This window comes from Eupeodes corollae, chromosome 1 (genome assembly GCF_945859685.1).
Source record: "Eupeodes corollae chromosome 1, idEupCoro1.1, whole genome shotgun sequence".
Taxonomy (NCBI): domain Eukaryota; kingdom Metazoa; phylum Arthropoda; class Insecta; order Diptera; family Syrphidae; genus Eupeodes; species Eupeodes corollae.
Window position 1 is genome coordinate 12,890,270 of NC_079147.1, and position 15,560 is coordinate 12,905,829.

The window sequence follows — 15,560 nt, forward strand, 5'->3', positions numbered from 1 at the left end:
AAGAAATATCTTGGGGAACGGAAGCTTCTTAATAACCGGCAATACGGCTTTCGTAGCAATAGGTCCACTATTGATCTCATGGTTCATCTCACCGAACAGCGGAACAAATCTTTACATCGTTTTGGAGAAAGTAAGATTATTGCACTAGATATTTCAAAAGCATTTGATAGGGTTAGGTATCAGGCTCTCTTATCGAAAATGCGTTCTTTCGGTTTGCATGAATCACTCCTTCATTGGATTAGTAATTACCTTTCGAATCGTTCAATACAAGTTGTATTGGATGGATTCAAGTCTGAAAACCACAAAATAAATGCTGGTGTGTCCCAGAGTTCTGTTTTATCTCCAACACTCGTTCTCATTTTAATTAATGATCTCCTGTCTGCAACTTCTAATCCAATACATTGTTTTGCTGACGATAGTTCTCTTAGCTTTTCATATTCGTTTACAGACTCACTTTCCTTTTCTTCGGATGTGGAACTACAACGACAAAATATGATAAGCTCATTAAACATGTACAATGGAGACTAAAAAACGGAATGGAATTAATATTTGGAAAACCCAATGCTGTCTTGTATCGCTTAAGCGAGATTTAAGCCCCTTGCAATTATCCATAGATGGCACTTGCATCGATAAGCCTCAACATCTCGATACTCTCGGTATGTGTATCACCAACCACCTATTGTGGAACGATCACATACGCGATGTCGCCAAAAAATGCCGCAACATGTTTGGGTTTCGAGCCCAAGTTCGATCGCACTGTCAAATACAGAGATTCGTTCTTTAGCCGTTCTACACGAATGTGGAATGCCTGTTGGAGCCGATTAATTTTCATTAAACTGCTGATAGCTGCAAATCTCTTCCCTTTGATTAAATAAAAACATTATAACCTTTTTGAATACATACGTGTTTTTTTATTAGAATAAAGTATTTTATTTTTAATATATAGGTTGGTATAGGTACATTAGAATTATTGTTATGTTTCATATGAATATATAATTAAAATTTATCTGCATAACATTCCACAAATAAGGTTTAAAAGTAGACATTTTTATATATTTCAAAATTGTCTCTTTATTACATTCTAACACATGAAAACGCATCGAATAAATATGCTTTTTTATAGAGAACAAGGTTTTATCGTCCTTCTATTTTATTTCCTTGAATTTAACTAACAAAATGAGAGCAAAATAGAAAAATAAAAAGAAAAGAGGAAAAAAACAAAAATAAATAAATCGAAAATGAAAAGAAAAACATTAATTTTTTGTTTTTTTGCTAACTAAATAAATTCCCGATTCCGGTCGCATCCTTCTTCCTTTTGGTCCTTCTGTGCTATGTTTGCTGAGCTCCACGTCCAACAAGCATCCTTCGTCAGTGGGAAGGAGTCAGCGGCGTCATCATATCGTCTTTATATCTCATCTCGTCATACCCCATCCCTTATCTACTGCTCTGCTACAAAGAAGACAAACTGTTCAGCATCTTTGCGAAAATCTCATTTTGCTGGAAACGCTTGAATGCATCTCGAAAACGTGTCTTCTGGTCGGCGCTCAATTTTGAGTGGAAGTCTTGGGCGGATGTTTGGAACAGGACAATCTCCTGTTGACCCAATTCCCCGAATTCAACCAAAACAACTGGGAATAGTTTAATCAAATGCAAATTTATGGAAGCCGATAAGAAGATGACGGTTAGCGCCCAGACACCTTTCTGTTGCGGCAGCGCCAGGAAAGTTGGCAACGAACATATCAGCCAATCTTGCAGCATTTGCAGGAACGACGAATCAATGGCAGAACGAAAGACCTGTGTGGTTGGGAGAGATAGAGAAAAAATATACAGTTTTTGACAGAAATATATGCAAATAGCGGTAATTGGAATTCGGTTGGCAAAATAGCCCAGTTTTTCGTCGTTTGTCGTTCTCGTCGTTGTCTTTTGTCATTTTCGTCGCGTCGTGGTCGTTCGTCGTTTGGCGTCTTTGTCTTGACTTCAATTTTTATACCACTCTGATGACTCTTACCTGATGCACTATGCTGGCAATAACATCGCAATGCGGTTGATTTATGGCCAAAAACTCCTTGATGACCTTGGTGAGGATCTCATTTGGCGGCACCAAATCTCGGATAATTTGACACAGGACTTGGCCATAGATCCAGGCGGCGCTCCTTGTCGATGACTTAATGCAATGCAAGAGTATGTCGACTTTGTCAGTTTGCTGGGCGATTATCTCCGGGTCATCCTGAACAATGCCATTGGACAGCTCGGTGTTTTCCAATTGCTTCGAGGAGCCTACAAGTAAAACAAATACAAAGAAAAATTGTAATACAATAAAATGGCACTTAAAATGGGAGCATCATGGATAATCCTTGTAAAATCGTGTCCTTTCTATGATGTTTTCTTTTATTTTTATATTTTTTGAAACAAGGATGTTGTACATGGGGATTTTGTCGTATTACAAGGGTGTGCTTCAGACTTGGAGTAGCTGTAGCTGGATAGATGTAGATGTCTAGATGTAGCTGTATCAGGGATTGAGTGTCGTCGTTTTTTGTGTTATGGAGGAGTAATGTTTCTGCCCAGAATACGTTGTCTGTCAGAGGAGTAGGTTGGAAGGAGGAAGAGGAGGAGGTGACTTGACTATACAAGGGCGAATTTCTGGTCGATAGTTTGTGTTCGAATGATGGCAGTTAGGTGTTCTGAAAATACAGCTACCTACACGAGGAGAGCTTTTCAGAGTGGGCGAATTAATATGTAAAAAGAGAATTTCAATTTTAAGGCAGGTCACTCTATTCATTTGATGTCCAAAAAAATGTAGGACGACTTTTCTATATTGAAATAATGCAAGGAACAGCTTTTGGAGAGTGGGTTAAATTGAGTCATGCTTTTGGTAACATGTGTTCAAAAGGAAGGTTCTGTCTCTTGGTGATGACCATGGTTTAGACTAACAAAGGTTTAAACAATATGAAGATGCAAAATTTATGTTACATTGGAAATCTTATACGTTTTAAAAATAGGACAAATTAAAAAGAGACCTTTTTAAGAATGTTATTTTGAGTAGGAAAAAAGTACCAAATTTGAGGATTTCAATCAAAAGTTGGCTTTCGATTAAATATACGAATTCTTAATATAAGAAGTTATTGTAACCGATCCGATTTGTAGAATTGAAAATATTGGCATTTCTCGACGTTTCAAGGTTTCTAGAGTCGGTCGTTTTTTTTTACCATAGCATTTTAAGAAAAAGGTGCAAATTTTGGTTAACCCTAAATATATCACGAACCAATAACGCTAGATACTTGAATTAAATTTCATATTATGTATTGTAACGTGATACCAAACAAATATATTTTGGAACAAAATCGAATCGAAGTTTTTTTTTATAAATCAAAATAACTGAAAAAATATTTATCACCTCGAAAATTTTACGAATTAGAAATGATATGATGATAAACTTAAGGTTATGGGTTCAAAAATATTGTTTGCAACATTCGTTTAAATTTTGAGAAAAATAGAATTTACAGCATTTTTACAAAAAAATAAAAACTTAAAAGAAAATTTAGCAAAAGTTGGCAAAAATTAATTTTTGACAAAAATATATTTTCAAAACTTTGAGATATTGGCTTCAAACTACTTTTATTTTTTTTTTAAATATTGTTGTCAACATTCAGTAAATTTTTGAGAAAAATCGAATTTACAGTTTTTTTTTTACAAAAAATAAAAACCTAAAAAAAACGATGGTAAAACTTGGTAAAAATTTACTTTTGACTCAAATAGCTTTTCAAAAATTAAAAATATTGTCTTCAAACTTTTTTTATCTTATAGAAAATATTTTTTTCGATATTGAAATCGAAAGAACTACTTTTTTTCAAAGCAACAGTCGTTTTTTCATAAGAAATAAAATCTATAAAAAATAGTACCCAAAATTGGTAAAAATTGGTTTTCAAATAAAAATCTCGTTCAGCAAAATTGATTTTGAAATCAGACTATTTCAACATATACAAACATTTTTAATTTTTTTTTAGAATAATTCAATTGACGATATTTTTTAACCCAACACGAAAACCTACAAATTTTTAAGCAAGACAAATCGTAAGATGGGATGGGAAGTTATCAGTGTAGGTCGCATCCCAGCCTCTTTTTTTCTTTTGAAATGTAGAAGAAGCTACAGTAACGATTTATGGCGAGCTGTAACGAGTCATGCTGACATATTTTGTTTGTTCCAAAAGTAGATCACTTAAATATCGACGACATTTGGTTGCAACAAGAAGGCCTAACTTTCCATTCATTATTTTGGGCTATTTCAAGCTATTGCTCTACAAACATACAACTCTTGAAGCGCATAGGAAGCCAATATTGAAATCAAGCGGATTAGAAAAAGGAGTGAACCATCAACTCAATTTATTAAAAGTAAGAAAACTTTATTTAACACTCTTAACCCAAAATACATACATAAGTCCTTGATTTACTAAAGGTTTTCAATGAATTTGAAGATGTTGACAAACAGATGCGAAAAATTTGAACTTTAAACTGAACATTCAATTTGTTTGAAATGTGATACACAATAGTTTTCCTATCGCACTGCCGTAAGAGCCAAATTTTAATTATTTTATTGACTCGATTGGTTCGAAATATTATATGGATAAGTTTAGTAAAAACAAAGTGAATAAAGTGTATCGCTCGAGCTTGCTCTTAAACATAGAGATCTGTTTGCAAATGTTACTTATATTTAAAAACTTTAAAATGTACCTTTAAAATAAATTTGTATTCAAAAATTTAAATGCTTAATGGCATCAAAAAGAATAAATGTATATATTGACTTTGTTTTTAGAGCTTTTTTTTTTACTTAATTCTGTATTCTTATTTAGAGCGTTATACATTTGAATTTCCGTTTGAAATTTATTTTTAAAAGCAAAAGACAAACAATGAGAGCTGGTGCAGAAAAATTATTGAAATTTGTTGTTAATTCTTGAAAAAAAACTTAAAAACAACATAACGGTTCTTTGGGGGTACCTTTCTGGAGCAATACAAACTATTTTGTTTTTTTTGAAAGAATCCGAGTTTAGAAAAATAATTAAAGAATAAATGTAATAAAAATCAATCTGTTCGTTTAAAAGTAAATTCGAATTTACTATTTTTGACCAAAACAATTTGTATGTGGACTGTATCTATTTTATATTTAGTCATAAAAGAAACCAAAAAACTCCTAGCGCGAATCTTATTGAAACCTTTATTTCCAAATTTGAAATCAATTGTCAAGGGCAGACATACAGACGGACATAATCAGGGGAACCACTTTTTTGGATTTCTCTACCATCGTAATGTCATGTTTGATTAAAACCCGAGTTCGAAATTGTAACTTATACTTCGTACGTGTCGCAAGTAAAAAGAGGTTAGAATACGACTAACGCTGAAAATTTTAAATCCGTTCCCTTCTATCGATTTTTCTAAGACTGTGAGATAAAAAAAATGTAAGTTAATATCTTCTTTTGTTTTCAAAATACTTAAGTTGAAAACCATTTGTTATCAGTTTGTTGTTGTTTTTTAATAGGTTTTAATGATTTGTAAAAACAATTGTCAATTGGATTTTTTTTTTAAAGTTAGCAGCATTTTCTAAAAAAATACAGTGTATTTTTCTAAGAACATTATCTTATGTTAAAAACAACATTTTGCATACAATACAATAACTGTAAAGTGAAAACTTTCATCTATTTTTAAAATATTCGAATCGAACATCAGTTTTTACCAATTTTGAGCAGTTTTTGTGTTATAGGTTATTATTTTGTATAAGAAACCTGACATTTGGAATTTAATAAATACCTATTTAGCAATTTTCTAAGAAAGTCCAAAATTATAAAATTCTTTTTGCTAAACGGCTTTTTTTAAATGAGCATCCAAACATGTCTAAAAAGTGAGAGTTCGTGAAATATCACGTCACAATAAATTTTACTATATCCAACATTTAATTGAAGTAGCTCGCGGTATTGGTTAAATTTTACAAAAAAAAAAAAAAAAAAAAACACCCAGTCATTTTGTTGAAAGTTCTTCCTGCATATTTTGATTTTAATAACTGTAAAATAAAATTTATTTGAAATCGATATCTCCACTGGTTCTTGAGACAAACGTACATGCAAACGCACACAACAGACATCTCTCTAAGGATCTTTAATTTATGTAGATTCTAGGGACTTGGAAACTTCAAACAATTTATAAATTTTCTATTAGATGAATTAGAACCATAACAATAACTTCTTATGGTAAGAAAATGTTTAAAATTAAGGGTAAACAGAATAAGACAAAGGGTAATTTAAAATTCTAATTTTTATTTCAATTTTTGAAAATTGAATATTTTTGAAAACCGACCGACGACGAGGTAAAAAACCATCGGAAGGTGTTGCAATAAACAAAATTTAGTTTTTAATTGATTAAAGAACTCTCATTTACGTTAAACAAAAAAAAAAAGAAAAAAGAGGCTGGGATGCGACCCACACTGATAAATTCCCAATCTGTCTGCCGATTTCAAAAAGTTGTCAGTTCAAATCAAATCAAATGGGGTGGCGCAACAGACTGTTGTGAACCAGGGCCTAGTGACTTACAACTCTTAACCATTCCTGTGTGCGAGTACTGTTGTCAGGAATGGAAGGGACCTACAATTTTAGGATGGATCCCAACGGCTAGTTTGAGAAAGCACTTTTTCATGACAAGAATTACTCTTGAAGGATTTGTCAATTCATAATACTATACAATAATTTTTATTTTTAAATTAAGGTGGCACAGGCAGGGATTGAACCCAAGACCCCTTGCATGACAGTCCAACGCACTTTTTTTTTTTTTTTTTTATAATCCATTTTTATTTATTCAATCTTAAACCTATCTTAAAGCTAGACAAAAATTCATAAAACTAGCCTAATTATCCATAACTTAAAACTAACTTAATGGTCCCATACGGACACTCTAAGTTAAACTATGACACTAACTACTAATGCCTTTCGGCCCTAAGATCTATTTACTTCAATTTAAATTTTATTTATTTTGTATTTATTAGAAAATTATAAAAAAAACTAAAATCAAGGTCCTTTTTTATTTTTACTTAAAAACTACTTAAAATAAGGTCCTTAATTTAAAACTTAAAGCTAACTTAAACTACCTATTCTACCTACAAACTACTTAAAACTAGAACAACCACAGCAGCAAATCTAAAGTTTTTTGTTTTTATATATATTTTTTTTTTTACATTTTTGTTTTAATTTTTTTTTTTTTTTGTTTTTTTTTTGTTCTTTTTAAATTTTTATTTTTTTTTTATTTTTTTTTTGTGTGCCACCATGCCTATTCTACTTAAAACTAAACCCTAAAACTATAAAACAAGTATGTAAGCCGGCCAAGGCTTAAAACCCCATTACGACTACCCACTATCAAGTGCCGATTGAAGCCACCAAAACTGGTTCTCCTGCTTCACCCTATCAGTTCGGTCCCGTTCGAACCCAGCCCTACTGAACCGAAGGAGCTCCGCTCCGCCATGACGTCCCGATTGTACAGGAGTCGCCTATCCACGGTTCGTCGTCTGACGTGGTAGATTAACGGAACTGCCAATCTATCCTGTATCAGACCGCATTTGTCTAGAAAGAGGAATGTCTCTGGTGGAATGAAGCCGCTCAAGCGTGCACTTTCAAAATACTCGTCGTTCGGGTAGAACGCCCCGAAAATTAAATTGTTGGTCGAAGACATAGCTCTTGCAATGTGACCTCGAACGAGTTTTATCACGAAATTGTCAATTCTGTTGATTCGAGCCTAGTTGTACAGGACCTCGTTGGAATAATAATGCACATAAGAAGATTCGACTGTTCGATATAAGCCGGTACAGCGTCGTAAACACTGCCGCTCGAACACCCGAAACTTCTCCATCTGGGAAGGGGCAACGTTGAACCACACAAGACAACCATACACGATCATTGGCCGTATGAGGGCCATGTAGCAAATTACCTTCACTCTGGGGTCAAGCCGACTGCTAAAAAACAGGCGTTTCGTCAGAGCGAAGGCTCCTCTGGATCTGGTTACAGCAGCATTTATATGTCTGTCGAAATATACATACTGATCTAACCAGATACCGAGGTACTTCACTACACTTTTGCTCGCTAATGGCTGCCCGTGAAGATCAACGATGACCATCTTGCGCCAATTCTTACACGTATCCCCCGTGGCCCTAGCCAACGGAGTCCGGAACAGAATTGTCTCTGACTTCTGGACATTTATTTTCAGTTTCCAGTCGTCGCAATATCGCTGAATCTTGTCGAAATCACGCTGCAAAAATATTCTTATAACATCAACCTTTCGATCCGTTCTGTACGCAATAAGATCGTCGCCGTACGTAATTGCCTTTGTAAGACTATCAGATCGCTGGTGTAAATGCTGAAGAGAATCGGCAAATTCACCGCTCCCTGTTGAAGACCATTTTTAATTGAGAATGTTGTGGTAGAAGTTACATTGCCACTTTTGACAACAAACTTTCTACCGTTAAGCATATCATAAAGTATATACAACAATGGCTTGCTTATGCCAAGCCTGCTCAGTTTTAGGTAAAGACACTCTAACCATACGGTGTCAAAGGCTTTTTCCAAATCGACCAGGACAGCACCTGTGCATTGTTGTTTTGCTTTATTCCATTGGATATCAGAAACGAGTTTAGACGCAGCATGAATTGTGTCATGACCCGCCTTGAACCCGAACTGTTTATCCGGAATTATTTTGTTGTCCGCAGCCCACTTAGTCAGAGCCCTATTAATGATCTTTTCGAAAACTTTGCTGATGCTCGGAAGAAGACTTATCGACCGAAGATTTGATGGGTTGGAGTTGTCCTTTCCCTTTTTCGGGAGAGGATGAACCACAGCAGTCTTCCAATGCACTGGATAATATGCATTATTCAGTGCATTGTTGAAGAGTGTGGTGTAAATGTCAATTGCTTCCATCGGTAAATGTCTTAGTACAACGTTGGATATACCATCGACACCTGCTGACTTTTTGTTTTTTATTGAATTAAGGATGAGCTGAAGCTCAACCTTCGTCACTAACAAGGGACTTGGTCCCGTTTGTTCGGCGATTATGGCATTTGCCAAGGAATCGTCATTGAACCGCATGAAACCGCGGTTCTCAGATCGCCAATGTGTGATATCATTACGGAGGTAAAAGTGATTAAGTAGAGCTCTGTTTTTCAGGTCGTGGTTGGGGCGAATGCTAACATTCACCTTGTACACTTGCTGGAAAGCAGCTCCCACCGTCTCCACTTTTTTCTTCGGATCTTCAATTATATAAAAGTCATCGTCAAAGATGGCTTCTTCTGGATCTATTTGCGCTGTCATGAGTACGTCTCTGTTTTCTTCGGTTCTTTGGAGTTTCAGACTCGGAAGGTCATTGTCGTTCTTTTTTCTGAATATCTTGTTGATTTTAGGGAACATACTAGGGTCGCTCGAATTAACTGACCGGATCTTGCGGTCCCAGTACTTGTTAATTGATAGCCTGTAGTTCTCCTTAATCAACAGATTGACATTTTTTATTGACGATTTCAGTGTCCTAACCTCCAAGTCGCGTGGGTCTGTAAGTCGTCTGTGCAAGTTTTTGAGTCTTGTCAGTAAGCCACTCTTGTGCCTACGTAGTGTGTCAATTGTCACGTTTCTGTAAGCGTCCATTTGGTTCCGTTCTTTGTACTTTGGGATTGTCCGTTCCATCGTTCGTTTTATTGTTTCGTCCATCTGTTGTAAGTGTTGGTCAATTTCTGTATTTGTCAGGTTTCTGTTGTTTGGTGGGGCTATGTCACTCGAACGAAGTTCTCTCGCTAAGGCGTTGGTGAAACGAGGCCAACGCATCTTACTGTAATTGTAAGAATGCGTTGCAACGCATTCCTCCAACTCCACGCGTTCGTTCGGAATCTGCATTACAGCAGCCAGTCCGCAGTGATCACTGTTGTACTCGACTGTCTGTAAGCAGTTTCGCGGGTGATTACCCACTTTGTCTGTAACTGTCAGTCTGGTGTCGTATAGCAAAAGGTCCAGAAAGGAGCCGCTTCTTGGATACGATGGCCTTTCAGTAGCCAGCAGGTCGACGCCATATTCAACGCTGTAAAGATTCATCAAATTAAAAAGATGATTACCTCTGGGATTACTATGTTGATTTCCCCAAAGTTCAAGTCAGCGGCCAAGATGAAGTAGTTTTCTTCCAAGCTCAGTTAAAGTTCCCTAAAAACAATCTCGAGTTCTGATGCAAAGTAAGTGACCTGCGGAGCTCCAGCCGCATAAGCCGCAATCATATACATCCGCTTCCCTTGAGAGAGAGAGAGATGCATACAACGCAAACTTCTAGCGTCTTGAGCTTTCGCAATTCATTGTTGTATATTACTTTATACTTAATGCCTTTTCGTATAAAGAGAGCGACACCGCCCCCTTGAGTGGAGTCGGGCCGGTCTCTTCTTACGATATTGTAATTTTTATGAGTCAATTTGTGTTTGTGGTTTAGCTTAGTTTCGCTAGCCATAAACACATCGGGGCTGTAGTCTTTCAGCAATTGGAACATATTGGCTCTTCGTTCAATCCTACTCAGTGAATTTACATTCACTGCTAGGACTTTTAGGCGCGTCTCCGGCAGCGCGCCCATTATGGTCTAAATTGCGCCAGGCCAGGCAACAAAGAGTAGAGATGATCTACCCTTTTGCCTTGTTCCTTTATCTGACTTTGCAGTCCTGTTAGTTGACCTTGAATGCTCAACAACAAGGCTACAATGTCAGGCTGCACCTCTGGTGCCTTAGGCACAGGGGCCTTTGGGGCAACCGTTGGTGGAGCCTGTCTCGTGTTTCCACTCCCTGACACCATTTGGGCGTAAGTCCAACGCACTAACCATCATGCCACGGGTACTTCTACTACTGTCAGTTACCAACAACATTTTTCATATCAAGACACAGTTTAGTTTAATATAGATTTTTAGTGGAAAACAAATTTTAACCAATTTAATGAAATTAATTTGAGAGATATCAAAAACCGGTCATCAATTTTTACCAAATTTGCGTAGACACTATTTTTTGTAGATTTTATTTTTTTTATGAAAAAACGGACTGTTGGATTTTTATAAAAAACTACTGAATATCGAAAACAATATGTTGCAAGATAAAATTGTCAATTTGATTTTTCTCAAAATTTGACTGAATGTTGACAACAATATTTTTTAAAAGATAAAAGTAGTTTAAAGCCAATTTCTTAACCTTTTGAAAGGGTATTTGTGTCGAAAATCATTTTTTGCCAATTTTTGTTAAATTTTTTTTTAAGTTTTTATTTTAAAAAACTGTCAATTCGATTTTTCTAAAAATGATACCTAATGTTTGGAACAATATTTTATACGATAAAATAAGTTTAAAGCCACAAACTTAAGTTTTTGAAAAGATATTTGAGTCGAAATTCAATTTTTAAAAAGTTTGAGTAATGTTTTTTTTCGGTTTTTATTTTTATTAAGAAATGCTGTGAATTCGATTTTTCTCAAAATTGTATCCGATATTTCGTTGCACAAAATTGTTTTGGAGATGAAATCATTTTATATTCGTAAAATTTTCTAGGTGAAAATTTTTTGTATTTATAAGAAAAACGTTATTTCTATTTTTTTCCAAAACAAATTACTTGTTGGGTATCACGTTACAAAATATAATATAAAATTTAATTCAAATCTCTGGTGTCATTGGTTCGTGAGATGTTTAGGGTTAACCAAAATGTTTACCTTTTTTTTAAAATGTTATATTAAAAAAACCACCCACGCAATTTTCTTCTTTCTGCATTATCAAAATTTATTTGAAGTCGATATCCCTTCTGGTTCTTGACCTATGTCCGACGAAAAAACGTCACTATCGTACGGACGTACGAACGTACGTACACACGCACGCACAGAAATTTTTTTATTTCGACTCTATGGACCTTGAAACGTCAAAAAATGACAAAATTTTCAATTTGACAAATCGGATCTCTTACAATAACTACCTTTTTGAAGTTATCAAGTTGCATGAACTTTACCGAACACTCTTAACCACAAAATTCGTAGGTCCTTAATTAACTGATGGATTTAACTTAATTTAAAGAACAATGGGAATGTAGAATTTTATTAAGGTCACGAGTTTATCTTTTTTTACAAGTTCGAAAGTCTCTATAAAATATCAACTGTATTTTTGAAAATTTTAACTTTAAAACTGTTCGTTCAATTTTTGTGAAGTTCAATGCTTAAAAGGTTTCCAACCGCATTGCCCAAAACACCTTTCTCCGGTTTAGTGACGTAGCTTTTGATTATATATTTTTAAGGCTAGGTTCAAAGTGTTATATGTTTAATTTTTCCTTTTTTCTTAAACATATTTTTGTTATGCAGTAGTTAAGTGATTGTAAATTTATTTTTTAGATTTATCTTTCTTAAAAAAATGTGAACCCTTTTTTTAAGAATCGAATTTTGAAAACAAAATTCAATATTTTTCCAAAAAAAAAAAAAAAAAATATATACACTTTTGATCATCAAATATTTAAATCGGTTTAATAGTTCCTTAGAGTTATAATAAAAAAGTATGGTTCTACGAGCGATACCCTTTACGAGCAATACAAAAATACATTTTTTTACTTAAAGTAACCAAGTTAAGAAAAAATAATTAGAGAAAAATTAATAACTAAATCTATCAGTTTTTTTTTTTTTGAGAAAATTCGAATTTTTGATTTCTGGCTAAAATTAAATTGTAAATGTTAAAAAAAAGAAAAAAACGCCTAACGCCAATCTGCTCAAAACCTTAACTTCCAAGTTTGAACTCAATCAACCCAATGGTTTACGCTGTAGAAGCAAAGACAGACGGACCGAATCGCGGGACCCACTTTTATCGACTTCGCTACCATCGTAATATCATGTTTGAATAAAATCTCGAGTTCGACATTTTCTACGAATGCAAAACTTGCCATATAGTTCCTTTATGTCGCAGGTAAAAAGAGGCTGGAATACAATTAACACTAAAACTTTTAAGTCAATATCTTTCTTTGTTTTCATAATACTTGAGTCAAAAATTATTTCTCATCAGTGTTGTGTTGTTTTTGTAGGTTTCAATTTTAAGAGTTAAATTGACACATTTGCTTAACAATACTCTTCATGGCCTTTTATATAATTGTTTCTCATTTCAAATTTAATACTCCTAACATCTTGTAATTGGTCAAAAGGTGTTGCAATAAACAAAATTAAGTTTTTTAATTGATTAAAGAACTCTCGTTTACGTTAAACAAGAGAAAAAGAAAAACAAATGAACCAAACTAATGTCCACTAAACGATAAAGTGAATGTGCAGTATTCAGGAAAGTAGCACCAGCAGCGCCATCTAGAGCCTTGCCTGTACAGAATTAGAGTATATAGGTAGGTCTAGATATTATTATTATTATGTATGAGGCCAAAGAACCGACATAAAAACGTGTCTTGAACTTATATCTCTCGAAAACTTCGTCCAGACTCTTTATTATTTTCTAACTACGAAGGAGGGGTGGTAACCGGGTACAGTATACGAACGATGATGACGACCAGAAAGTGTGATTAAAACAAAATGAGGAAATATTAATTTACTCTATAAAAATGAGAAAATGACCTCCATTTATATAGCATATAATAGTAGGTAAAGGTGTGGGGTTAGGGTGGGGGCTGTACATATACATAATGCTATACGAATATGTATGTGAAGAGGATGCAGCACCGTGTCCCAACGCCATCAACCGCACCCGATAAAGACGACCAAGTTTAACCACAACTTTTCGTCTTGTCTATTCCATAGAGAGCGACAACTACCAAGAAGTACGTCGGTGGCGTCCAGAGCAGCTCCAGCGGCGGGAGAGGAGGTGAAGGCGACAAGAGGCAAGAGAGGATACTAATTCCATACTTATTTTTATTGGAAGGAAATTGAAGGACCTTTTAAACACAGCACAGCACTTCACCCATATTCCATTCCGAGTGTTGGCATTGCTATAGTTTCTGGGATCCAAACGGAGCCACCACCACCCCAGCGGGAAGAAGAACTCTACAGGACCATGTTAAGGGATGTTGATGTCGAGTCGAGTTGATGGCATAAGAATAACAACAACTAGAATGGGTTGGGTGGGGTTTTGGGTGGCATATCAATGAGCAAGGCACAGCCAAGATAAGCTTTATTTTTGCTGTAACGACGAGAAAACAAGGATAAACAATTGACCAATTGGATTGGCCTGATGAGTTACACAACGAATCAAGGTTATTTGTCGACATCGAGTTTAGAGAGCGAACTCTTATATCCATCCATTCATCTATCCATTTATCTATCTCGGCTCGGTGGTATAGTTGGTGTACGGTACGTGAGTTAGCGTGGTATAGTTATATAGTAGGGGGTTGGTAGTAGCTTAAGGACTGAGGGCTAAAGGCTGAAGGGTGTAAAGTGTAATGATATATGAGAGATTGAAACTGGCACAATAAAAATGTGTATTATATATTATTTGGGGCAATCGATTTGTGAATTGTGAGTGATGAAATAGATAAGATTTTAATTAAAGATATACCATCGATATACCATCGTACCGCACCGCACTGTGGCAAGGTAAAAGGCGATGGGGAATCAATAAACGACCCAAGGAACTTTTAAATAGGGCGCATAAATGAGTGAAATGGAGGAGACACACGAGTAATTGAAAATAAAAATGCGGAATAAGAAATAGAAATGAAAATAAAATTGGTTGGGCGCGGGGGGTTATTGTGGTCGTCAGCGTCTTCGTCATCGGGATGACTTATACTTTTTGATATATGGAATATATAGTTCGGAAAATAGCGTTGCCTTTAGTGATTTACAACAAATCAATTCTTATTTTAATTAATAGATAGGAAATCATTGATAGAAGTGGAACAAGAGTGTTATAATCAGATCTGAATGTGGCAGTTGGTGTCAAATTGGGTTAAAAGTTTTAGAACGTTTTTGTTGTGTCACTCTATGTCTTGTGTATCTGATACTTAGAGATTTGAACGAAAAGGATGTTTTTTTAGTTCATCATTTAGTTAAGTGCAAACTGTTCAGTAAAAAATTTCAAACGCAAAATAATTACACATTTAAAAATCTGTAATGATTTAAATAAAAAGTCGAGGACCTACTAGGCATCCTTGAGGAATTTCAATAGGGGAAGTTTGAAAGGACGGTTGATCTAAAATAAGAGTAATAAGTACTACTTTCCCAGTTAAGAATTGGTTCATAATAACAACACAAATTCAAAATCAGGGATAGCTTCATAACCATTCCAATATACATTTTGATTATTTAGAAGTATAGAACTTCCATTATAATGAAGTGGGTTTTTTTTCTTCAATATAATGCAATCAATCAAAAGGGTAGACATTAAATACAAATTAGAGAATTTCCAGTATTGTCTCTAATGACGGCGAAACTGAACAAGGTATAGCTAGCCGTATCTGAAACTCTAAGGCTGCATTCGAGAAGTTGTTCAGTGTTTTTTGAGGAACAACTTTTTTAGTTTGAAACCAAAGCTTCGTGATTTTGTATTCGTTATATCGATACAAACCATTTGGATGAGA

The 15,560-nt window shown here is 34.9% G+C and overlaps 1 protein-coding gene across 1 annotated transcript in view; it reads right to left on the reverse strand.

Moving 5' to 3' along the window:
- Positions 1-894: 894 nt before the first annotated feature.
- Positions 895-15,560, reverse strand: part of LOC129943030 (uncharacterized) — a 225,153-nt gene continuing 210,487 nt past the window's right edge. Inside the window, exons 26-27 of the mRNA XM_056052234.1 lie at positions 2,009-2,277; positions 895-1,794 (exon numbers count right to left, since the gene is read on the reverse strand). Coding sequence (XP_055908209.1) covers positions 1,450-1,794; positions 2,009-2,277 — 614 coding nt within the window. The 3' untranslated portion in view covers positions 895-1,449. The remainder of the gene's footprint in view (positions 1,795-2,008; positions 2,278-15,560) is intronic.